We start from the raw sequence: 27565 nt of genomic DNA on the forward strand, positions 1-27565 counted from the left end.
GTAAACACAGCTGCGGCTAACTCAGGAATGGAGGCAAGGATTTACAAACAGAGTTTTTTGTTTGAAAGCTGTGAACAGCGTGCACACGCGTGGTGCATGATCCGTGCAGGATCGTGCACGATGGACAGACACACATTCCACGTTAAAAGGTAAGAAAGGTCCGGCAGTTTTGGGGAAAAACGATTTTGATTAGCTGGCAGAAAGTTGAGTAGCCCTGCTCAAGTTAGTTACCTGCAGGGCTGGTGCGTATGTAGATCACCTGGCTCTAGTTAGTTAGTTACCAGCAGGGCTGGTGCGTATGTAGATCACCTGGCTCTAGTTAGTTAGTTACCTGCAGGGCTGGTGCATATGTAGACCACCTGGCTCTAGTTAGTTAGTTACCTGCAGGGCTGGTGCGTATGTAGACCACCTGGCTCTAGTTAGTTAGTTACCTGCAGGGCTGGTGCGTATGTAGATCACCTGGCTCTAGTTAGTTAGTTACCTGCAGGGCTGGTGCGTATGTAGATCACCTGGCTCTAGTTAGTTAGTTAGTTACCTGCAGGGCTGGTGCGTATGTAGACCACCTGGCTCTAGTTAGTTAGTTACCTGCAGGGCTGGTGCGTATGTAGATCACCTGGCTCTAGTTAGTTACCTGCAGGGCTGGTGCGTATGCAGATCACCTGGCTCTAGTTAGTTAGTTACCTTCCTCCAAGTCAACGACATGTCTCCTCGATCCAGTCCCCACTAGATTGGTCCTTCCTTACTCAATATGATAAATATCTCTCTTGTGACAGTCCTTTAAGGTAGCAGTAATCAAACCTCTTCTCAAAAAGCCTACCCTCGATCCAGGTCTTTTAGCTAACTATAGACCTATATCGAATCTCCCATTCCTCTCTAAGGTCCTTCAGAAGGCAGTTGCCAAGCAGTTGTGTGACTTTTTACACAACAACAATTTATTTGAGACTTTCCAGTCAGGTTTCAGAGCACACCACAGCACTGAGACAGCACTTGTGAAAGTAACAAATGATATCCTGATCGCGCTGGATAACGGACTCCTCTCCGTGTTAGTTTTGCTGGATCTTAGTGCCGCTTTTGACACTATCGACCACCATATTTTGTTACAACGACTAGAGCACCTGGTTGGTATTATGGGTGCCGCACTGGGATGCTTCGAGTCCTATCTGTCGGACAGATCTCAGTTTGTAAACGTTAATGATACATCCTCACTATGTGAAAAGGTCAGATACGGAGTCCCACAAGGCTCTGTGCTTGGACCAATACTATTCACCCTATATATGCTTCCTCTGGGTGAAATCATTAGAAAACATTCTATACACTTCCATTGCTATGCAGATGACACTCAATTATATCTGTCAATGAAGCAAGATGAAACGGATCAACTGGCTAATCTGCAAGCATGTCTCAAAGACATAAAGAGCTGGATGACCAGTAACTACCTACTCCGCTCGGGTTATCTCGAGGGGGTACCTCACGGGTACAGGTTCTGCTCGGGTTCTCTCTCTCCTCCCCCCCACCCCCCCTCCCCTTACCTCCCCCACCCTCCCCCCTACACGCGCATGCGCATGCAGCGCCTGTGTGTGTGTGCGTTCGTTGCTTCGTTCGTTCGTTGCTTCGTTCGTTCTTGCACATACGCATGCAGGACCTGTGTATGTGTGTGCGTGTGCCCCCTTTCCCTTGTCTCTCCCTCTCTCCTCCTCTCTCTCTCCCACGGCTCTTTAGCCTTTGTAAAGTGTCTTGAGATAACTTGTTACGACACTTTAATAAAATTGAATTGAATTGAATTGAATTGAATTGAATTGAATTGAATTACCTGCAGGGCTGGTGCGTATGTAGACCACCTGGCTCTTGGCCCCGGGCATGTGCTTGTCCTCTACCATGAGCGTGACGGCCTTGACGAACACGGCGTACTGGGTGAAGGGCTTGAGCTGGGACAGCAGGACGCCGGGGTCGGCGTCGTCTCGCCTCAGCTCCACGTCCACCATGTTCCAGCTGTTGGAGCCGCAGCCCTCCTGGCCGTCAAACTCTGTGATGTTCTGGAAGGGCCTGTTGTGGTTGGACACACAGAGAGAGAGAGAGAGAGGGATGGATGATGGAGGATGCAGTAATCAATCTGTGTCACTTTAGATTTGAACCGCTTTAACCATTATTTTATGCTTTAACTCAGGGGTCTTCAACATTTCAGGCCAAGGACCACAAGGTTGAGAGAGATGAACCTTTTCATAGATTCCATATAGTGTCATCATTTGACAGCACAATTGTCAATGTATTTTGGATTCATGTCCATTTGTGTTTTCAGATATTTAACCACTTGAACCGTCAATACTCAATAAACTTGACCTTTCACTCTGTACTTAGTCTGCTCTTTTTCCCCTCTACACCAAAGCTCTTTGCCGAAAATAGCCAATCTACAAGCTCCACAAGATATATAAATCCTATTAGTAGATCTTGTATCTGAACTGTACTGTCCTGTACTATTCCTATGCAACCTTCTAATAAAGTATTCAATCAATCAACTTACGCCTCTTTATAGTACACTATGAAGCTGATGAGGTCTCTGTAATCAGGCGGTCGGTATCTCTGCCAGGTGAGTTTGATGCGGGTGCTCCTGGTGGTGTTGGACTTGAACTTCAGCAGAGTGCTTTCACCTGGTACACACACACACACGCACACACACACGCACACACACAGCAAATGTTGTTTTTTGTTTTAGTCATTGTCTTGAATGAAATTCCATTTACTTTTAGTAATATTTTGCTCATCTGAAATGTTCTAGTTTTAGTCTACTAAATAGGATTTTAGTCAAGTTTTTATTTGTTGATGAAAATATCAATTTATTCTTAGTCATCATAACTTAGTTTTTATTTACTTTTCGTCAGTGAAAGAATTTGGTCGACGATCGTTATTCGTCATAGTTTTAGCTTAGTTGAAATTAACACATGCACACTTTACACACAGCTGTTATTACACAAACAACATGCATCTCAAACACTTAAACCGTGTACTTGATTCTGCGTCCCTCGGGCGCTCAAGTAACCTTTCAGTTTTTCGCTCAAAATTAAAAAGAAATATATATTCATTGAAAATTGCCGATCCACAAGCTTGATCTGCTATTGTCCAGTGAAAGATTTTCCCGAAATACGGATGCTGGGATATTAGCGGTTACTACGTGAAAGACTGCACTGCACAGCAGAGTAGCCAAAATGCTGCTGTTGAATCATGACTTCATAACTGTTCCGTTGTGTCTCAATAGACAAACATTTGGAGAAAATAGGGAAAAAGATTTACAAGTTCACAATGCGTGAGCTTGCACGCTGGGCAAGACCTAGCCGGTCGAGTGTTTAAACAGAAGTACAGGTTTACGTTCTCTGCAAATGAAACAAGTGATTGGTCGAAAACAATCGCTTCTGGGGGAAATACGTACAACGGAAGTCCCGCCCCAATTGACATTAGGTTGTGACCAGTCTTTTCAGTTCACAGGCGAGTCAGGCTGGGAACGAGGCTAGTGAGCTTGTAGACCAGCCTATTATCGGCAAAGGGAATGGGTGTAGAGAGGGGGAAAAGCTAGGGACCAATGATGGAACCACAGGTCAACAAGTGGTTAAATATAATTGTTTACATCGCACTTCCCATTCCCAAGATGCACTGGGATCTTTCATGGGAAGATGTGACTTATGGGGGCCGGTAGTGTTACTGTAACTAGTAATAAAGAAATCGCCGCCTTATTTTGTCTAGGAAGACTTATTTAGCCACTTGCCAACAGCATTCCCCCGCCCACTGAAAAAAAAAACAGCTAAAATAGCTAAGCTTAGTTTTTGGTTATAATCAATTATTTCAAAAATATAAAAAAAAGAATCATGATAAAAAAGAATGCAATGATTTTTCGAAGTAATTTTATTATTATTAAATAAGAGAAAAATCCATAAATTAGAAAACAAGTTTTTAACCCATTTAGTGCTCCAGACATGAACGGGCTAAATGTCCATCGCGCCTTTCGCCTGCACCGTCCGCGGCCAGTCTCTTTTTTTGAAGGCCAGAAGTCGATTGCGCAAACATTTCCTGTTTGACGTCATGACGTCATTCACCGGAAGTGATCATCGTCCCATGCGGTTGGAGTAATGGCGGATCGTTCCCTTTCAGCTTGTGTTATTATAGCGAGAATCCAATGCCATCCTTGGCTTCAAAAGTGTTTTTTGGAGAAAATGGACATTAAAGATGAGATAGACCGTCGGCCGCGATGATGATGAATCGGCGAGTCCAATCGTGCCAGGACTTTCCAACGGACCGTACGGTAAGCTTGCCAGCTTTACTGTATATACAGTATATAGCGCGAGTATACTTGGGATTGGCACTCCGAGTACTCGAGTATTTTTCACGAGTATTCTCGGGATCGGCTACAAATGGGTTAAGAAGTCGTGAACATAGGCCTGCTTGTAGATCTGCTAGCTTGTAGATCTGCTATTTTCACTAGTTTGGGCCCCACGTCTAATTATTCTTTTGGGTCACGGGCTAAAAAGTTTGTGAGCCGCTGCTTAAAGTGTTTTTCTTTTTTTAAAGATGTTCTCTCTGGTCTTACAGCTGGCGCGGTCTCCGTTGTTGCGGCAGTCGTTCTCGCCGCAGGTCCCCGGCACGCCGGTCTTCTGCCACATCTTCTTGATCTCAGACGGGCAGAGCTTGGGGTTGGCCCTGAAGAACAGCTTCCCCGCTCCGATGGTCAGGTTGTGCTGCTTCCAGTCCCACAGGTACTGCAGCTGCTGGTTGTCAAACACAGAGAAGGCATACGCTCTGCCCGGGAGAAAGAGAGAGAGAAACAACAAGGGAGGAGATAAAGAAGAGGTAGAAGAGAAGAGAAAATGATAGAAGAGGAGAGAGAGTGCAGTTATTAGTTATTGTTTTTAATTTATATATATATATGTTTTAAAGGGATGGTATTCTGGGAAGGGTTGCAATTCATGATGATGTTGATTTTGTCGACTAAAACTATGACGAACAATTTTCATCGACTACCTTTTCTCACTCATGAAAACTAAATAAAAACGTATCAAAATAAGATATGATGACAAAAAATAAGACCGAATATATTGACAATTTCGACAACAAATACAAACTAGGCTAAAATATAAAAGGAGGGACTAGTGTAAGAGATCCAGTAAGAATTAAAAGACAAGTTTTTTTTCGTGTGTTGGGCTCTGAAAATAGCAGATCTACAAGCTCACAACGCATCGCGCTGTGAAGCATTGTGAGCATGTAGATCGGCTATTTTCAGAATGCTACCAAGTGTAAAATCGGCCATCACGACACCATCAAGGCGTAGATTAAAACCAAGGTTTTGTTTAAACTATGTGGTAGGATGTAAACACTTGTCCTTTAACTAAATAAAACATTTGCAAAAAGAAGAAGACACGAGAGAGTTAGTTGTGTAAGAATAGAGGAATGGTTGCTATGTTGTCCTTGGGACAGTAACATTCCATTGACAGATAACTATACTAAAATGTGTTTGTGTGTGTCTCAAGGCTGAGGGAAAGAGTGTGTGTGTGTGTGTGTGTGTGTGTGTGTGTGTGTGTGTGTGTGTGTGTGTGTGTGTGTGTGTGTGTGTGTGTGTGTGTGTGTGTGTGTGTGTGTGTGTGCGCGCGTGCGTGCGTGTGTGCGTGCCAGTGTGTTTGCTGTTGCGTGGGTTAGATACTGTGTTAGTCTGTAACCTTGGACATTATCTATAGAAAAAATAATTGTCGTGTGTGTGTGTGTGTGTGTGTGTGTGTGTGTGTGTGTGTGTGTGTGTGTGTGTGTGTGTGTGTGTGTGATGCCATAGTAATCATTTTGAGTGTCTACTGATGAAGAGTGAGTCATGAGTGAGTGTGCGGTGTTGGTGCGGCGGCGTGTCAACATGAAACAACTTCTGCTGACCTGCCTTTGTGTCTGTCTGTTTAATTAACTGCTCTAAAACAGCCTATCATTATGATTCGGCGTCGTTTGATCTTGCTCATGCTCACACACGCGCACACACACGCAGAGTCCACAAAGGTGTTTGATCTAGCCCTATAAACTAAAGGTTTGCTCAGACTGAATAGAGAGAACGAAAGTGTGATTTTCTTTTATTTTCCTTTCTCTTTGTTATCATAATGTAATATTTAACACTGTGCATTGTTAGGGCCTTAATGCATTGTAGTCTGTGGTGTGTGAAGAGAAAGTCAAATATTAGGATGGAATAATGACGATTATACAACAGGTAGTTCCGACGAAGCAACCGATTGGTTGAAATAGCTCTCTACCGGTGATGATAATGAGCATTATGGAACAGGTCACATCATACAAAGAATTCAGCTGTGCCGGTAAAAATTATTATAATATTGATATCTGTTCGATACCGATATGATAACCGAATATTTGTCCATCCCTAATTGTGTTTCCTGTCCTCAATTCAATTCTATCAAAAACTAAGTCTAGACTTTTAACAATCTGGAAATAAAACCCTAACCCTATGCAATTCCGAAAAGGAAATTGAATTTAGTTTATCACCCTGACTCTGTTTGACCAGAACGGAACAGAGCTTTCATTAGTGTCATTGGTAATACCTGTGACACTGTATTATCACATTGGAAACAAGTCCCCAAGACTTTTTTCTTTTATCCTTATGTTATGACTGTACCAACGTGCTGCTTACATTTAGATTTCTGACAATAGAAAAAATAAGTATTCAATCAATCAATCAAAACAGAACGACTTAACGGTACCGTCAAGGTTCCGTTGAGCAATGCACTTCAACGTACCACACAACACTGTCATTTATACATTTATGTACACATGATACAGGCATGATGCACACAAACACACACACACACACACAGACGCACGCATACACACACGCACGCACACACACACGCAGTGTCCTTGACTTGTTATGCGACTCTTCTTCTCTGTTCACATTCCAACACCACCGCAGTACAATTCCACTGCTCTGTTCCCATGGTAACACTCACCGCCACACACACACACACACACACACACACACACACACACACACACACACACACACACACACACACACACACACACACACACACACACACACACACACACACACACACACACACACACACACACACACACATAAAAGGGAGGAATGTGATGGAAACACTACTGGCCGTTAAAGGGACATTTCTGATTTTCAAAAGCTTTTTTTTATTTTACAGTTTATGCTGCTGTCCTCCAAGTCTTCAGTGGAACTGATTATCTAATAGAACATTTTTTTAACCAGTATGTAGGAGTTGTGGAGATGTTTTTGGTTATGTTTTGGTTTTTAATTCTAACAGGTCTTAGGCTGCCTGTATACTGTATACTGTATATATGCCATACTATAAGACAGTGGTTCTCAACCTTTTCAGGCCGCGATCCCCAAAATAATCATAGTTGAACTGGGGACCCCCCCTAGCCTGGCAAGCCAGCCTCAAACTGTGCATTCATTCACTCACTCGTTCCTTCCCACAATATGAGTCTGGACTTTTGGCTATATAGGCAGCTTGAAAAGTGGGCGGGAGCACTTGCCTTGACAGACTAGTAGCTAGTACTCCTCTAACCAATCAGCGTAGCAAAACATCTGTCATCACAGTGCAGCCAGTCGGAAGAACGACAAACAAACACGTCTTTTCGGCCAATGAACTCCGCTAGCGCATACTCCTGTTCCATTTTATTTGTTGTAATTGATTCCAACTCTGAAATAACTTCACTTATTGCTTGTTAAATCATTTCAGCGTTAACTGTTACACTTGTTGCATCGAGGGCAGCCATTGTTGTTTTGAAAATGCTGCATCATGCGTCTACGTCACCATCTACACATGGACCAATCAGGGGAAGCTTTTCACTTGTTGTGCGGACAGCAGTTGAAACGCAGTCACTGATTGGCCCGATTATTTTCTGATTTCGCATACTCTGTGCCTAAATGCCGAAGTCCAGACCTGATACTGGGGAAGGAATGAGTGACTGAGTACATATCAGGGCTGGCTAGCCAAGCTAGACCCCCCCCCCCTTTAAATTGTGCAGATACCCTCTATACACTTAAACTGTATGCTGGTTTGTTTACTGTTGAGTGAGAAAACAATGTCGGGCATTAAGTTAATCATCTGAGGACCCCCCAGACCCACAGGTTGAGAACCACTGCTCTAAGTGACAGAGCGGACCAACCCCTTCATCCCTAAAAGCAACCTTTTTTGTGGTTGAACTTGACACTCAGCTGACACTCTGCTGATACTCTGCACCTCAATCTCATGCACAACAAACACACCGATACTCTTCTTACCCTGTACAGAGTAAGAAGTACTTAGCATGTGTGTACAAGGAGGACCCTAGTTCAAGTCTGACTTGTCTCGCCATGTCACTACTAATGCCGCGGCTACACAACTATGGATCTTTTCCTAAACACATATTTTCGTGTATCCGTATAGAAAAATATCTAGGTCCATGAGAGTCACAACAATATCTAGGTTGGGCTCCAACAAGCATGCCAGGCCAGTAGGTGGCGCCCTGGTGTAAGCGATATACACTATAATACCACAGAAGAACAAGCGTACACGCATGCTTGGTTGTGTGCGTGTGTGTGTTGTGATCTCTCTCTCTCACACATGCATGGAGCTATGCACTCACGCACACACTCAACATCATCGTTTACACAGCGGCTCCGTTTTCCAGTCCACACATATCTACCGAAGCGGATATTTTGTTAAATCTTCACTTATTTATCAGTTTACAAAAAGATCCATATTCGTATAGCCGGGGTGTAAAGGTTCCAGTCTTTCCACACCAGTCAGTCCCTCTCAAACTTCAAGGACCCCCCAAATGTATATTTTTAGCCATGGACCCCCATCTGAAAAGGGACCACCCAGTAGTTAAGATTTATGAAAAACAAAAAACAAAAAACCCTGCACTACATCACCCAAACCATGTTATTTTCAAATCTGGTTGTCTGGTTCTGCCACACCAACATGCCTGTAATTAAACGGTTTCCCAGACATCATCACTGTCTTAAAGGACAACTTTGTTTCTTTACAACAAGGGTTCATATTTGTGGGCTCGCCTGGAAGGCGAGCACACGTATGTTATCTTCATTATTTATTTCTATACTAGTCAGTATCCTCAAAACTTTGGCGCGCTTCATCTCTTAAACGCTTACACCTTTCAACACCATTCAAATTTTTATGTGTTCAGCTTACTGAGGACAAGTGTGCGTGTATTTTTCTTTTTGAAATGTTTTGTAGTATAATTATAAAAAAATAAAAATGTTTAACTTTAAGCACCCAATGCATTTCCAATGGGTTTAGTGAGGAAAGGGACCCATGTTTATATTAAGGCGCTGTGGCTGCAATATTCACACTTCAGATATGCTATTTATATCAATGCGTTCACACAGGTCTGCTCTCTGATTTGATCCAAATATCTAAGCTGTGTGATGTATAAAACTATAGTTATAGTTAAAACTATAAATAAATGTCCCTCTCCACTCTACTGATTACACAGCTGTGATCAAGAATCAAGTCCGGGCGATGGGATGTAAATCCCATAGCCATATATCCTAGAGCCTGCAGGGACAGTCAGCCATATTAGTGGTTGTTGTTGGTTGTCAGGGAGATATCAAAACCAATGCATTTCCAAGTCAGATCCACAAACACAATAAAAGCCATGCTCCACTCCTCAGTCTGGAGTGGCCACATAGAAGAACGCCTTGGTTATAGACATAGTGGAGGACAGATGTGATCTGGGATTGTTAGCCAATATGTATATGCACTCAATATACTCCACTACAGTTGGAGTCCATTTGACAGTTGCTGGTTCCCAAACACAGAATCAAAAATGTAGATCTAGAACACATAGAATATGTACAGTACAGTAAGGTTCAGTAGAGTACAGTAAAAGTACAGTAAGGTTCAGTAGAGTACAGTAAAGTACAGTAAGGTACAGAAAGGTACAGTACAGAAAGGTACAGTAGAGTACAGTACAGTAAGGTACAGTAAAGTACAATACAGTACAGTAAGGTACAGTAGAGTACAGTAAAGTACAGTAGAGTACAGTAAGGTACAGTAGAGTACAGTAAAGTACAGTATAGTAAGGTACAGTAGAGTACAGTACAGTAAGGTACAGTACGGCACAGTAGAGTACAGTACAGTATAGTACAGTAGAGTACAGTAAAGTACAGTACAGTAAGGTACAGTACAGTAAGGTACAGTAGAGTACAGTAAAGTACAGTAAGGTACAGTACAGTACAGTAAGGTACAGTAAGTTACAGTAGAGTACAGTAAAGTACAGTAAGGTACAGCAGAGTACAGTAAAGTACAGTACTGTAAGGTACAGTACAGTACAGTAGTGTACAGTAAAGTACAGTAAAGTACAGTAACGTACAGCACAGTAAGGTACAGCAAGATACAGTAGTGTACAGTAAAGTACAGTACAGTAAAGTACAATACAGTACAGTAAGGTACAGTAGAGTACAGTAAAGTACAGTAGAGTACAGTAAGGTACAGTAGAGTACAGTAAAGTACAGTATAGTAAGGTACAGTAGAGTACAGTACAGTAAGTTACAGTACGGCATAGTAGAGTACAGTACAGTATAGTACAGTAAGGTACAGTAGAGTACAGTTAAGTACAGTACAGTAAGGTACAGTACAGTAAGGTACAGTACAGTACAGTAAGGTACAGTAGAGTACAGTAAAGTACAGTACAGTAAGGTACAGTAGAGTACAGTAAAGTACAGTAAGTTACAGTAGAGTACAGTAAAGTACAGTAAGGTAAAGTACAGTAGAGTACAGTAAAGTACAGTAAGTTACAGTACAGTACAGTACAGTACAGTACAGTACAGTACAGTACAGTACAGTACAGTATAGTAAGGTACAGTACAATACTGTAGGGTACTGTACCTTACAGTACCTTAAAGTATCCTATTTGTTGGGTTGGAATCGAGCCCACACTGTTTCGAAGGAACAGTATTTCTAGTTTAGATTGTAATTAGAGAAAAGAAAAGATGAGTGTTAAAATGTTTTCATTTAGCCTACTTCTATCTATTGTTTTAGCGATTTTAATGACTATGATTTCAGTGCATGGGGGCATGTGTGCAAGTGCCTAAATGTGTCTTTTTAGACAAGATAAGCCACCAATTTCTTACAGTAACACTACTAGCCCCCATAAGTCACATCTGTCCATGACAGATCGTGGTGCATCTTGGGAATGGGCTCATAGCGCGGCACCGAGTGCTGCGCTATGAGCTTGTAGATCTGCTATTTTTGCAAAATCGTGAACAAGTCTTTGAATATTTCGACCCGATTCTTTAAATGTGTAAGGTTTTTGAAAAACGCATGTTTCTGTGTCAGTGGTTCTCAAACCTTTTCATGTCAAGGACCCCTAGACCCCCTCTATTTGAGTTACAAATGTTCACTTAAAAAAAGATATACAGTATTTTCTGGACTATAAGGCGCACCTGACTATAAGGCGCACTGTCAATGAATGGTCTATTTTCAAACTGTTTTCATATATAAGGCGCACCTGACTATAAGGCGCACATAATAGACGCTACCGTTGCGTTATGCATCCAACAGATGGAGCTGTGCTAAAGGGAATGTCAATGTCAATGAATGATCCATATATAAGGCGCACTGGACTATAAGGCGCACTGTAGTTTTTTGAGAAAATTAAAGGCTTTTAAGTGCGCCTTATAGTCCGGAAAATACGGTATTCAAAGATTTGCAAAAAAAATCTCATAAAAAAAAAAAAAAAAAAAAAGCAGATCTACAAGCTCATAGCGCAGCACTCGGTGCCGCGCTATGAGCTTGTATATCTGCTATTTTTCAATAGCTAAAGTATAAAATAATGGTTACAGTACAGGTCTAAACATCAACAACGAACAGGGAACGCAAACAAACACTCATTGCTGGGAAGCCCAGAGGAGAAGTGGAAACTATAATTTAAACAAGCACAAAAGCCTTCTTGCGGTGTTTATCCTTTTAGTTGACCGTGTATTTTCCTATGCAAACTTCTAATAAAGTATTCAATCAAATCAATCAATCAAACCAGTCTCTCAAACAGGGCCATACAGCCTCCTTTTCCACCTAAATAACATAGGTTCTAGAACTGGTCCTAGATCCTTGCAACCTTGGTGCTTTCACGGAACAGCCGTTTTAACCAGAACCGTCATGAATGGCAGCTGCAGCTGAGGGCCTGCCTGAGGAGCAGGGGTCCCCAGTTGCCCCAAGTTTGATTCAACGTACGTGTCAAATATGACCGCTCTAAGAGCCCATTCCACGGTGGAGATTCAATCATCAATGGAAGTTATAGTTTCCCTTTTCTTTTTTAACTGCTGCCAAAAAAATACCCCTTTGTAGGGCTTCTCCGTCATGCCCGAGGAACCCGAAGATTTAATAAGCATTAATTAAAAAATAATAATTTATCGAAGCCGAACTAAAATAGGACGGAACTAATGCTCCGGGATCGGTTTCTACACGGACACATTATGGAGCGGCCCAATTAACATTGAGGCCGCAAACCGGAAGCAGATGGTCCGTCCTCTATTCCGGCCCGTTAGCTTTCTGTGTAAACACCACAGCTTACAGATGGAGAACGGATTGATCATTGAAATTTCAACGGATTTGAGAAGCTGATGGAATACGCGAACACACGATGCATAGCAGTGTCCGATCGCGCACGATGGGAACTGGATTAGCGCCCGCGTTAACAGGTAGGAGAAGCCAGCAGTGAAAGACATAGAAAAATCTTCGGTTTCCTCGGCTGTAAACAACCAATGAGTTAAGATGATTTTTCGCTTGCTTTTGCCATTGATTAAAATAGTTTTGGTTCCAGTTTGAAACCAACTTTTAAGGTTTAGTGGAAATACTCTAAACTGGTTCAAAATTAATTGGGGGAAAAACAACGATGGAAGAGGCCTAGATTGGGACAATTTCTGATCACTTCAGTTACATTTGACTGTTGCGTTGTGTTCATGATCCAACATTTCAGGGTGTAAATGATTGCAGTAAATGTGCTGTGTGTGTTGTGTGTGCGTGCGTGCGTGTGTGTGTGAGCCCGGTCACACTCACTCCTCCAGAAGTTCGTCTCCGTCGATGAAGCGGAGGTTCTTGAGGAAGGACAGCGACACCAGCGTGTGAGAGTGTGTGATGCGGACATAACCTGTCACTCTCTTTATCAGTCCCATGAAACTCTCCAGCTCTGACATGATGTTATCTGACACACAGAGAGAGAGAGAGAGAGAAAATCAGTCCTGGTCCTGCTGTCATACACATATATACAGGTACATTGTGCACTGAACATGCGTTTCTATCTTGAAAAATAAATATATATATATATATATATATATATATATTTATTTCAAAAGATTACAAAAAGGTTCAGACGAAAATATATCACAACTTTTCATCAATTCCGACAGTTCTCAAAAGTATTTAATAAATGAAATGGAGAAAATCTAATGATTTCCACGAATACATAAAACAGAAGCTTGCAACGTATGGTCCCGGGTAAAGATCAAATTTCTCTTTTGGGTCTTGAGCTAAAAGCTTGGGAACCACTGAAATAGAAAACTTTTGTTTTGTCTGGATAGGACAATGTTTTTCTACCAGGGACACCTGACTGACACGTATATTCATGGATTGAAGCAAAAACAAAAACAAACAAAAAATATATCTCACGACTGAAAAGTTTTGTCAGGCCAAGTTCCAAAATCTCGTGATTTTGAGAAACGAAGGAACAACCCACACAAGAGTGCCATTGCTCTAGCCTCGTGTAGTCAGACACTGTGTGGAGTCTGGTACTTCTATAGACTTTTTTTTAGTTTTGTATTGTTTTCCCCACTGGGTGGGTTAAAAAAAGATTGTCTCTAGACACAATTGGTTAGACCAGACCAGTACTGGGCCCTGATTGGTCACCCAACTCTTCAGGGTGAGGAAATGGATTCACAATTGAGCGGGGCCAGACCCAAATCCACCCAGGGCTAAAAATGTTTTGCACCGGCGGATTCTTTTACTACACTGAGCAGAGGTCTTCACCAGGTCAGGTATCCGATCTTAGCCAATCAGAATGAAATCTGAAGAAATCGGTCAGGTCCATCTTGAACACATGACTATAGAGAATGTGTACGGATTTTCTAAATGTGTTTTTGCTTGATTACTTATTATTATTTGTGAGATAAATATGATGTGAAAAACGATGCACCACCACCCACAGAATCGAGAAAAGGCTATCAATCTGTCAATCCTTTCCGTGTCCGGGCCGGGTGAGCTTCCCCGTGTTGAGTCAAATTAAGTTTCAGCTTTGAAACCATACTCCCCCCGGGACCCAAAGACTAAGCGCCAAGGATACCAAGGTAAGAAAAATGAAAAAAAGTTTGGCAGTAGTTTGGTTAACTATAAAGTAGTTTTGGTTGCAGTCAGGGTTTCCGCCACCGTTATATAGGCCGGGCGCCCCGCCCGGTCTGATATTGCCCCCGCCCGGCCAGACGTCCAGGGAAAATGATGCAAAATTCCTCCTAAAAGCGTACAGGCAGGCGACACGGCTCTGGAATGTGTTCAAGAATGTGCATGCATCCTGCCTCGCTGCGCTGTCTATCAGCGCACATTAACACCAGATAGATTTGTGTTACATAGTTGTTATTTTTTATTCTTTTGTGCTGTGCTGTATGGCTGCAGCGTGCAGAGCATACACCATACCCCTTTTTTGCAAAGAGACTTCACGTCGTCGTCATTAGACACACACACACACACACACACACACACACACACACACACACACACACACTTGCAGAGAGAGGGAGAGCTATATTATTAGCCGACATGCTAACAGTGCCGCTATGTGTCCGATGGGACGCGATGCCAGATGAGAACCACAACAAAAAGTTTTCATCATCTTCACCTCCCAGCGAGTCAACAGTTTGCAAATGCGGATCCTACATGCTGCCTGCATTAACATTGGATATGTTTCTTTAGCCTACTTGAACGGGGCAATAGTGTTCCGTTTCTCTCTCTCGCTCTCTCTCTCTCTCCCCCCCAGTCCCTCCCGTACGAACGTTGTGCAGTGCAGGCTTGCTGGCGTGTGAGCTTGATGAAAACCGCTAATCTACAGGCTCACATTATGCAAAAAAAAGACGTGCATCCGGACGCGATGAGCGCTCAACTGCCTGCAACTAATTCAAAATCGCGCAATGCAACCCGTAAAGCGACATGCCTCATTGTGCGAACATGAAGTGACTGTTATGGAGAAACTAGTCTTTAGCTGTGAGTTTTCTCAATCCCCCAAAACAGGCACAGGAGTAGCGCTAGGTAGAGAGGCACGTGTGTGTCTTTGTTTTCAAAGAGTCAGAACAAACTCCTGGGCTGGTGATCAACACTGCTTTTCCGACGTTTCCTCCCAACAGCGACACATATCCACACGTTACTGAGCTGCATGTGTGTCCAGCCTGCTTGCAAGTGTTTGTGTGTTAAGATAAACACATCTCCAACAACGACCGTCTAACTTTGCTCAGCGTTGCCATGTTTTGTTTGTGAGAGAAACAAGCAATCAGGTCTATGCAAATAAAATGTATGTTTTTGTAGTGGAGTAAAGGTACAATATTTGGATCCGAAATTGTGGTGGAGTAGAAGGAATCAAAATACTGAAAACTGGAAATAGACAAGTAAAGTACAAATACCTTGAAAAAAATGTTCTCTTATTATTTTGAGGGCAAAAATAAGAATTAATATTAAAAATTAAGTGAATTAATTACTGGAATTAATTAATTAATTATCAAAAAAATTCAGCACCCGCGCTTCGCGCGGGCGCGAGATCCCCCCCTGGTCAAGACTTTTTCCTGCAGGAAACCCTGAGCAGTCAATGAGTTAATATGCGCTGTCCCTCCCCAAAAAACGCGAATAGCGATGGATGTAGTACGTGCTACTACACTTACATCCTCTGCGTATGTTGATATGGATGTTGCCTTTGATGACCGTGCAGCCTTTGAGCAGCTGGGCGGCGTTGACAGAGTCGATGGTGACTTTCTCATCGCAGATCTTATCACACAGTCCATCACACGCTGTACAGAACATGCTACAGAGAGAGAGGAGAGGAGGAGGGGAGAGAAAGGGAAGAGCACTTTTACATGTTGTTCTTCTAATCTAAACCAGTGGTTCTCAACCTGTGGGTTGGGACACCCAAAGGAGTCCCCAGATGATATGCTCTCCAACCTATGCTCTGGTGTTAATTTTGACGACTACCTTAAAAAAAAAAAAGAAAAGCCCCCGTGGCCTCACCTGTCGGGGTCGGTGCGGGTGTACCCGGACGGGCAGTCGGGCATGCACTCTCCGGCGTGGATGACGAAGGTGTCCGAGTCGGGCAGGTGCACCTGGGAGCAGACGTCCTGGCTGACGCAGCGCCAGCCCTCGAAGCGGTAGGTGCCGGCGGGGCAGTCGGCTACGCAGCGGCCCTCGTGGTAGTAGTGCACGCACGCCACGCACGCCAGGTCGCTGCCGGGCACCCAGCAGCTGCCCAGGCACTGGGGGTGGCAGCACTCGCCCTCCTGGGTGCACGCCCGCCGCTCGCGCCCGCACTTCTCCGGACACTCTGTTGGTTGGTTTGGAAAACGAGACACAGAAACAAAGAGAGAAGGACGCATGGATTAGACTTGGGGTCTTACAAGGATTTTTTCAGGCCAAGGACCCCCAATAAATCAGGGACCCCCAAATTTGTGTTGCATATTCATCTTTTTAATAGACAGCTTCGTAGGCTTGCTTGACAGTACCGCCAATGTGTAGCGTTGTGTTGGAGTCATGTTAAAAAAAAACATTCATATTTTCTATCAATTACACACCCCGTGAAGCCTTGAATTCCTGAAGATGTTTTTTTGTTTTCACATTCCTGAGCCAATAATTTGATGACCGGCCAATCGGAGACTCAATGGAGTCAACAGAGTTTAATGTGTATTTTCAGGCAGTTAACTCCTTAAAACATTGGAAAACCCCGTTACCCCAAACCTCTTTGCTGAAAATAGCAATAGGGATGCTAGGGTTCAAGTGGTAAATGTAAAAAGAAGAAGTTCCTATCACACAAAGATTTGTTGTCCCCAATGTAGAAACTCGGAGGACCCCCGAGGGGTCCCGGACGCCTCAATATTGCAATTGTGTCACAGCGAAATTACAATAGTGTGCAGAGCCCTAATCTCCAAATTCATTACAGTATGTTTGCTACCAATGTAAAGAGAAAATCCACTGGATTTGCTCCAACAAAAGCGACAATACTGCAAACACAAGTCTCACACTCACACTCACACACACACACACACACACACACACACACACACACACACACACACACACACACACACTTACAGTATATACAAGACAAGCATAGAAGCAGACACACGTACACAAACAATCTATCCTTGTGACATGTCCTGTACGGTCTTTTGTTCACCACAGTATGGTTGTGATCTATAACAACAAAGCTTGTAATGATGCGTTTGGTTGTCACAACAAAGGCCAAAGTCATTGTCTTACTACTATAGGGCACTATAGGTATGTGCCACCAGTGGTGGAACACGTACTCAAATGTTTTACTTAAGTAAAAGTATCAATACGGCAATGTAGAAATACTCTGTTGCAAGTAAAAGTCTGGAATTCTAAATGTACTTACTACGTATAAGTACAAAAGTATTGGTATCTAAATATACTTCAAGTAAAAAAGTAGAAAGTAGTCATTATGCAGAATGTTTCACAAGTTTTCAAAATGTATAAAAAACTTTGAAATAGTGGATCTACAAGCTCACAATGCGTTTCATAGCGACGCATTGTGAGCTTGCAGATCTGCTATTTTCAAATGTCAGAAATGTATATAGGCAGTGGTGTGATATGGATTTTAGAAGTGTGGGTCCTCTAAATTTATGACGTCATGCGCACACGCTGTTTCTATTGTTAATTAGTGTGCATCAGTGTGCATATGAGGCGCGCGTGCGTGCAGCAAAATAAGTGTGGGCTCGCCGAGCCCACGCGAGACCATGGCATCTCACCCCTGTATATAGGGCTGAAGTGGTTAATGTAGGTTTCGTAATGATAACCAGGATCTACAAAGTAGTTGCAGTGGAGTAAAAGTACAACATGTGCCTCAGAAAGGTAGTGGAGTAGAAGTAAAAGTATTGAAATTTGGAAATTGTGTGTGCTTGTAGAGCTGGTAACTGCCAACCACAGCATCTGCCGGTATACTGGTATACCGGCAGCCACCGACATCTACCACCACCGCAGGCACCGCCACACGGACCGGCAGCCGCACAGTGTCGCGGGTAACTGCCGGCAGTGGACCGGCAGCCACCAACAACGCAACAGCAGGCATCGCCGCCCGACGGTGGTTAGGGTTAGGATTAGGGTTAGGTTTAGGCATACAGTAGTTTTACTGAGGTTAGGGTTAAGGTTAGGTAACAGCAACAGTTTGTATTTTTTGCTTTATCATTACCTGGGTCTTGAGATCAGTGGTTACCAAACGTTTCAGCTCCAGACCCAAAAGATAAACTAGATGTCGAGATCTGCAAGCTCACAACGCAGCGCCAAGCGACGAGTCGTGAGCTTGTACATCTGCTATTTTCACTACTTCTTAAACTTTAGCTTATTTTATTCATGGCAATTATTAGATTTTTTTTTTTTATTGCATTTATGAAATACTTTTTTTTTTTTTAAGAAAAGGGAATAATTTACCCGTGAACCTTACAAATGGTGTCCCGACTCCCGACTTACTGTTTGGGAATGCTGTCTAGAGATGCTTCCACCAAAAAGGTTTTGTCGGTTTTGAAAAACTAAAGTTGCTGAACGCACCTGAGAGCTGACACAGACAGACGGCTACTATGGTGCTAAAAATAGCCTATGGCTTTGTTGTGTTTTTCCAACAACAAAACCGCTGCTATCCGACAGTTGAAAGGGCTTTCGGCGCTTCCCTACAACAGTGTACACACCGCCCAGTTAACAGCAGATTTTCGGCAACGGACGCTTTCCAACACTACCGCCGCCAACAACATTGGCTTACTCACCATTACACCAAGAAACACCTTTGAATGTGGCCTTCAAATCAGCCTGTGTGCAGGGAGAGTGCTGCTCTATGACAGTGTTAAATCAGTGCACAGAAAAGTGCCACTTTATGACAGTGTGTGTGTGTGTGTGTGTGTGTGTGTGTGTGTGTGTGTGTGTGTGTGTGTGTGTGTGTGGACACCACAAACTACAGTAGCTACAGAGTGAGTGAGTGAGTGAGTGAGTGAGTGAGTGAGTGAGTGAGTGTGTGTGTGTGTGTGTGTGTGTGTGTGTGTGTGTGTGTGTGTGTGTGTGTGTGTGTGTGTGTGTGTGTGTGTGTGTGCGTGTCAAATAGCTCACAACGCGACTGACTTTAATAGATCTTATATATAACTATAATACCTTGTGAAACGCATTAATGCATACTTTTACTTTTGGTCCTTCAAAGGAACTAGAGGTTTACGCCCGCTTCGCCCGTTTTGTACCAAGATATTATGATGTACTTGAAACTTGACCAATTGTGGAGATTGGCCCATCTCCTGGCCCTGATATATACCCCCATGTTATGACCTCACTCTTTACCCCACTCTAATTGGCAACGAACCCATGGCCTGTGATTGGCCACGGGCGTAAACACAGACACACACACACACACACTGTCGAGGGACCAACTTGTGCCTTGTGCACTTGTGGCCATGTATGACCTATTTGTGCGCCAGCAGAGCACGCCTTGTGTTATGTATATCAGGTCACACTTGTTGATGTTGATGTCTAGACCATGTGTCTGACCAAGAATGCTGGTCCCTCATTAGCTGTTGATGGTTTCAAGCGTTTTCCCATTGGATGACGTAAACACAGACAAACAGATGGACAGAAGTCCTTACCCGTTTATGCCTTACCTCTCTATTTATACCCTGATTGGCCGAAATGTCACGTAAAGCTCACCAATCCACCACTTCTAAAAGTTGTGTCGGACATACGCCCTTTTATGGCCTTCTGATTGGCTACCCATCACACACGTAGAGGATTATTGTCTGTCAGACAGACAGACAGACAGACAGAAGGACATAGATTTGGCTAATTTATAGATAGATAGTTCAACGGAAATTAAAAATGAAATATCTTCACAAGTATAGCAGCAAAAAAGCGTGTTGTGGTCTAAATTGTTCACGGTTCACGGTCGATACCAGTGGGTTCACAGGGGTCAGCCCTGTAATGAGTCCAGCCAGACGACCAACAAACACACACACGCACGCACACGCACGCACACACACACACACACACACACACACACACACACACACACAAAATAGGCTGTGTTTACTCGGGCAGAACAAAGCTGTTTGTGTGCTAGACAGTTAGTTTTCAGCTCATTAAGTAGAGAGGTCATTGTGCACCGACTACACTCACAGGCCACCTACTGAGTCTGTGTGCAGACTGTGCACACAGTGGGGCACTGTGTCTGCTCCCCAGCTCCACCTACTGGTTGGTGTCTGTGTGCAAAGCAGGGCTAGCCTCGGTACCCAGGCTTTTATTAGTGTGGTTGCGAGTAGGGCAACCACACTATTGTTCTAGCCCAGGGTTCCCCACATAGTTTTCCCCAAGGGCCGAATTATGTCTAGGGTACCAAGCCGAGGGCCACAACATTGCAGGGGGCGACGGTGGCATTCCCGCTCCTCCAGTGACAGTTCAGATATCGTTGTTGTCGGGTGAAAATCTTGTATGTCCAAAACCGTTTGTTTTGCATTTATCATTTTAAAAATGATTTAAACTAGTGAAAACAGCCGATCTACAAGCACACAACACCTCGCAATGCGAGGCGTTGTGTGCTTGTAGATCTACTGTTTTCACTACTTTTGTGCGACGGCCTTGTATGATTTGCGAAAGAACGTACAAATTTGGAGATACGAGATTCCACCCGACAACGAAGATATACTAGTGTTGTTGCTGCTCTTATACCACCATTATTACTGGGGTTGGTGTGAGCCAGACAGTAGCCCCCCGTGGGCCAAAAATGGCCCGCGGGCCGCCTATTGGGGAACCCTGTTTTAGCCCATTGTTCATACTGTAGTATTCCCTATACACAATCTGATGTCATCAGTGATGTCATTGATTCTGAGTGTGTAGTTGAGTTCAATGGCGGAGTGGTGCTGGTGAGGAGTCCAGTGATGTCATCAGTGTCATCAGTGATGTCACTGATTCTGACTGGTGTAGTTAATGTAGAGGGGGAGTGGGGGAGTGGTGCAAGCTTGAGGCTCGGTCGAGTTTCACGTTACGTTATGGCTATCCAGGCAATAAATACCCTGCCCCTGGACGCACACTCTCAGATTTATGGTGGTCCTTGAAGTCAAAACGTTTAAGAACCATTGGCTCTGATGAAGGCTCTGATTTCTGTTCAATATGAGCCCATCGGGCACAACCTACAGCAAAAACTGGCGCCGAAACGCTGTGATACATCAGCTGTTGTGACTGTGAGGCAAACTCTCGACACCTGGAATGATTGGAAGCGCGCAGTGATTTAATTCGAAAAATCACCCAAAACGACACAATTATTTCCCGTAGTGTTCCCTACTATGTGAGAGGACACCTGTCCCACTGCCAACAGGTAGGAAGTCATGTGAGACAGGAGAGGTATCGGTCTGACCCCCACGCGCACACGCAGTCGCACGCGCGCACACACACACACACACACACACACACACACACACACACACACACACACACACACACACACACACACACACACACACACACACACACACACACACACACACACACACACACACACACACACACACACACACACACACACACACACACACACACACAGCCCTCTTGTTCCTCTGAGTCACAGCTTTGTCTTCTTGCCTTAGGTTTCAGGGGAGGAGGGATGGAGGGACGAGAACAAAGCTGTGAGTTTGTATGGAAAGTGAGGTTGTTTTTCTGCCCTGTATCCCCGTCCACATCCCACTGGTCTAGCTCAGTCAACATATTCAAGAATAAAAAAATAAATAAAAAACACAAAACTTTTTTGCATCCGTCTTTGACATCACCTAGCCTGTACCAAGCACTACATTACAGACAGTCATCCAGCTCAGGGTTTTTGTTTTTGTTTTGTTTTTATCTTAAAATTGCCTGATTGAAGACTTTATTAGAGGTTTGCATAGGAAAAGGTACAGGACACTAGACTTCACTGGCACCAGGTAAACTAAAAGGATAGCCACCACAAGAAAGCTTTTGGGTTTGTCTACAGTGTTTTTTTATGAGTGATTTGTACACATGTGGATGTATTGCAGTGCTTGTTTTTATGTGGAAAATGTATCCGCAGGAGTGGAACGATATATCCATGTGTTCAAGAGGCATTCCTCATGGTGCCCTCTGGCAGTGTTGTAAAGTAACTAAGTACATTTACTCAAGTGCTGTGCTTAAGTACAATTTTTAGGTATTTCCAATTTGCATTACTTTTCAACTCTTATACGTACTTATACCCCAATTCATCTCAAAGGCAAATATTGTACTTTTAACTCCACTACAATTATTAGAAAATTTTAGTTACTTTGTAGATTTTGATAATACAAAACATACAGTAACCACTTCAGCTCTGTATACATTTCACCCATTTGAAAATAGACGATCTACAAGCTCAGATCAGCTATTTCCACTGCTTTTGTGCGCCACGCTTTTATCCAATTTCTCTTTTGGGTCTTTGAGCTCTAAAGGTCAATGGGTTGGAGAAACATCCCTCCTTTACCTGCCCTCATTCTGGCCCCTGTCTGTCTGTCTGTCCACCTCTCTCTCTCTCTCTCTCTCTCTCTCTCTCTCTCTCTCTCTCTCTCTCTCTCTCTCTCTCTCTCTCTCTCTCTCTCTCTCTCTCTCTCTCTCTCTCTCTCTCTCTCTCTCTCTCTCTCTCTCTCTCTCTCTCTCTCTCTCTCTCTCTCTCTCTCTCTCTCTCTCTTTCCATCTACTCTCTACCATCTGCAGGTAGTGTGGGAACTCACCTGAGACAGCACATAACTCACCTGCCCATCATCCACCTGCCAAACAAGTGTGACCGCGGAGCGGGACTCTCCATGGAGCACCACTGTATATTGCTACTTTATACTCCTAGTGCTGTGCCCGGGGGCATGCACAGTATATAGGGGTGGGCGATATGGTGATAAATATCCACGCAAGGACCACTGGTTGAAAACCACAGACCTAAATGGGTTAACGGTTGAGTTTTCACTTATGAGTAGGCCTGTCACTATTATTACATAATCCTTTAATCGCAAATATTTTTACATAGTTACAATTATTTTGTCATAATAGTCATAATCGTTTCCCTGTTGAACATTTTTCATACATTTTTAAACATGTTCAAAAATAGTGGAAATAGCAGATCTACAAGCTCACAATCGCGACGCCTTGTGAGCTTGTAGATCGGCTATTTACACTATCAGTGTTGTCAAAGTTGTCAATATGTCAGTCATTTCTTTGTATAGTTAGGTTTTGTGTTATATCTGCCATGTGCAACTTCAAAGCCTACAAGCCAAACAGAAATGTAATTGTCAACGACAAAAACACAATTAACTCAGTCGGTGCCATATTTAAAGTGGGATGACCTCTTATATTGCCGGTTCACCAACAAAGGGTTAAAAAAATAGTGTGCACGCTGGTGCACACATTCGTGCACAGATCATGCACTATGCATGTGCATGCTTTTCACAGCTTTCAAACAAAAAAATCCGCTTGGAAATCCGTTCAGGCATTCAGGAGAAAGGGGCCCTTATGTTTTCTTCAAATGTAAACAAACATGGCTGCCATGTTTGAAAGATGGGGTTGGTATGGGGGTTAAACATGCAATTTCGCGATCGCGATCATGCCTAGTACACTGTTGGAGGTCCAAAAAATTTTTTTTCAAAACATTTTTTTTCAATTTTTCTTTTTTTTTTTTTTTTAAAAGACGTTCAGAAGACGTCTGGCAGGGAGGTCCATAGTGAAAAAGACGTTTTAAAGACGTTTTTATCATAGAAACATATTTTTTGGCAGGGTATGAGTTAAATCGTTAATCGCAATTACTTGAGTGACAATCGTCATGTAAAATGTCATAATCGTGACAGCCATACTTATGGGGAATTGGATTTGCTCACTGCTCACACAGAAACACAATATTACAGGATCATCCAAGGAGTGGCGAGGACGATGATGATCTATATCAGCCTGTGACAGCCACACACGCACGCACGCACGGCACTGACACAGAGAGGCATGTACACACATGATTCATGATTCAGCCAACGGACAGGCATGCATAGACAGACACACTACCACATGTACACACGCCAATAGAATGTTGTTGTTTTGTTTTTAAAGCAGTTTCCCTTCAGGCATTAAACACCTGCAGAGCATCCATCCATCTAGATTAGGGCTGTTGGGGGGAAAACGATCGATCTGTGTAAAAACTAAATTTGCGATTCTTATTATCTGTGATTCAGAATCGATTGAGAATTATTACTTTATTATCAGCAACGCTGAGGCGAGACGATTTCTTCTGGTACTGTATATAGATAGAAAGATAAGAGGATCATACAGAATACAGACTACACAAACACATATCAGCCAACCATTCAGTGATCCAGGTAAGAATACATTCATCCAGGTAAGCGATACTAAGCATCGATCAAAGTTCACTGGTGATGGGGCTTGAGAGCAGTGGTGTAAAGTAACTAGGTACTGTACTTCAGTACCATTTTGAGATACTTTTACTTTACTGGAGTATTTCCAATTTTCAATAATTTTACTTTTACTCCACTACATCTCAAAAGAAAAATGCAAAAATTTTAGATTTTACTCAACCTCGATTATTTAACTTTAGTTACAAGTTACTTTGTAGATGTTGATGACCAATTTAGCCCTATATATGCCTACAGTATATTTCGCAATGTGACACGTTGTGAGCTTGTAGATTGGCTATTTTCAAATTACCTTTCATACATTTTGAACATGTGAAACGAGACATTCTGCACAATGAGTATTTTTACTTTTGTACTTAAAGTATATTCTGATACAAATACTTTTGTACTTTTACTCAATTGAATTTTGATTTACCGGTCTTTTACTTGTTCTTTTATTAGTTCTTCCACTACTGCTTGAGAGTGTAGCTCAAGTGTTAGGTATAGGTCATACACCGTCGTAAGATAGACTAATAAGTAATAAAGCATATAAGCAGGGATTTCTGGGGGCGTGTTTTCTCCTCCGCGTCATCAGTGCCCACACCCTAGGTGGGGTTGGTAAAAGGGCCTTTCTGTGTTGTGTTTGCATGAACTCCCCGTGTCTCCTAGGGTAGGTACCCTCACAAAAAACATGCATTAATCCTGGTCTCTATAATGCCTCCCCCTCTCCAGCCAGGGTGCCTGATGGAGGGGAAAGGAACTGGTTGGAATAATGCGTTCCTTCCACATGCTACATCCAACCAGGGAAACTCCCCCCTGTCAGGTGAAAAGAAGCGACTTGGACTCCTCATGCATAGAAGGAAGCATGAGGTCAGTCCGTAGCTCTGCCCGGGTCGGCAGAGGGAGTGTAGCACCCAGGATTACATTTAGATAATAAGACACCGGGTGAAAAAATGGGCTACAAAATCGTGGGATCAAAACTTTTAGGGGAAAAAAATAGAACACGAGCACACAGTTTACTATAATGTGACTCTCTTTGACACTGATCAACTTTCACCAGAGAACAAAAAAACAAGCATCCAACGTGATACGCATTAATCTAACATTACATCCTCATTGAGATCACGTCCCTCCCCTGGATATGATTTCAACCTCGTTACTGTAGAAGTCATCAACAGCCAGGATGTTTGTCTCAGCTGAGGTGGGGGGGGGGGAGTAATATGATTATGATAAAGCAGCAGCACTGTTTTGGTAACCACCCTGGATATTGTGATTGTGATTATGAACTGCGACACAGCGTCAACACAAGGATTTATCTTCGATGGCGAGAGATTTATCCCATTCAGAACGGGTACACTATATTGTGTATCATTATTTTATGCTTTAACCATTGAAAAATAGCAGATATACAAGCTCACAGCGCGGCACCGAGTGCCGCGCTGCGAGCTTGTAGATCTGCTATTTTTGAAAAATCGCGAAAATTAAAATTTTGACACGATTCTATAAGTGTCTTTTGAATCCTTCTAAGATTATTTTGAAAAAAACTATGTTTCTATGTCAGCAATCTGGCCAGCCATCGTCAAAGAAAAGGTCCTTTTCATTTGACTGGAGCTCAGTTAGTCTGTTCTTGAGAGACTACAATGTCAGTGGTTCTCAAACCTTTTCATGTGAAGGATCCCCAAAATAATATTTATTTGGCCACGGATCTCGAATCCAGGGACCACCCAGAAGCAAAATTTGAGTTACAAATGTTTGCTTTGAAAATACATATAGTCAAAGATTTGCACACATTTTCACGACTTTTTCAAAAATAGCAGATCTACAAGCTCGCAGCGCGGCACTGGTTAAAGCATTCAATAATTCTAGGCCTAAATGGGTTAAACAGACCACTGTAGAACAGAGTAATATGCAACATTGCTGCTGTCGAGCAGAAGACTCTTATCTCCATAGTTAAACTATGGATTGTTACTTTATTTATTTTTTAATACTGTCATACTAAAGTAGCAAACATGGCTCAAAACGTGACACATTTTTTTAGATCTGAACTTGAACTTGAATTGTGAAAAGTAACAGCTTTGGACATACAAGTTTTTCTGCCCGACAACAATGCTATCATATCCATGTGAAAAACAAAAACAAACTAAAATAAATCTTGTATCCTTCAACAGAACCATGGCCCCTCTTGTCGCTTTCATAAATAATTAAGGTCCGTACATCACCGATTGTGTCCTGGGAACGGGAGACAAACGACCTCGGTACATAGAAATAATGTTTGTACAAACAGATAAACTAACTTTAATTCAATTACAATTGAATAAATTGCTGCTACTTGTCACAAAGGTTTTATACAGCGTGAAACATCAAAATACTGCAGTCAACTTTCACAAGTTTATCCCAAGCTAACCTCTCCTATATGGATGTATAACTATTTCTGAGAGAAGATTTAACATTTTTATAGTTTAAGATAGTCTCCCCTCAAAGTTGCAAAGTAACACAGCTCTGTTTACAATGTTATCTTATTGTTATTTATATTCAATATGTATTTGTACATACACTATTTTTGTTTTGATTGCTTTGTTCCCCTTTTGATTTGGTTTTCTCATGCCAATAGAGCTCCTTTGAATTGAATTAAATTGACAAATATCAGTAGTGCAACAGTAAGTTGGATAATAATATACAACAGCATAATTAATAATAAATAATGAAAATGAATAACTCTCACCTTCCTTTCTGGTAAAATGTGTTTATGGTTGGACATTGTTCAGGGTTCCCACACATTTTTACCAATTAATTACCCAAACTTTTCCAGAATATTTAACCCAATTTCCAGGACTAAATAACAATAATTCAGCTCAATAACGAGTCGCTTACTCCTATGCGCAATGCCCAAAGACAGGTAGTGTATGCCAG

The 27565-nt window shown here is 42.7% G+C and overlaps 1 protein-coding gene across 1 annotated transcript in view; it reads right to left on the bottom strand.

The window, feature by feature from the left end:
• The window catches only part of LOC308288866 (insulin-like growth factor 1 receptor), a gene marked incomplete at both ends in the record, with an annotated part of 95763 nt that overhangs the window by 24318 nt on the left and 43880 nt on the right, over window positions 1-27565 (bottom strand). The window contains 6 exons of the mRNA XM_080730341.1: window positions 1811-2043; window positions 2519-2645; window positions 4574-4782; window positions 13068-13212; window positions 15926-16065; window positions 16269-16578. Coding sequence (XP_080586467.1) covers window positions 1811-2043; window positions 2519-2645; window positions 4574-4782; window positions 13068-13212; window positions 15926-16065; window positions 16269-16578 — 1164 coding nt within the window. The remainder of the gene's footprint in view (window positions 1-1810; window positions 2044-2518; window positions 2646-4573; window positions 4783-13067; window positions 13213-15925; window positions 16066-16268; window positions 16579-27565) is intronic.

The sequence above is a fragment of the Nannobrachium achirus genome (assembly GCF_963921795.1).
Source record: "Nannobrachium achirus genome assembly, chromosome: 7".
Classification (NCBI taxonomy): domain Eukaryota; kingdom Metazoa; phylum Chordata; class Actinopteri; order Myctophiformes; family Myctophidae; genus Nannobrachium; species Nannobrachium achirus.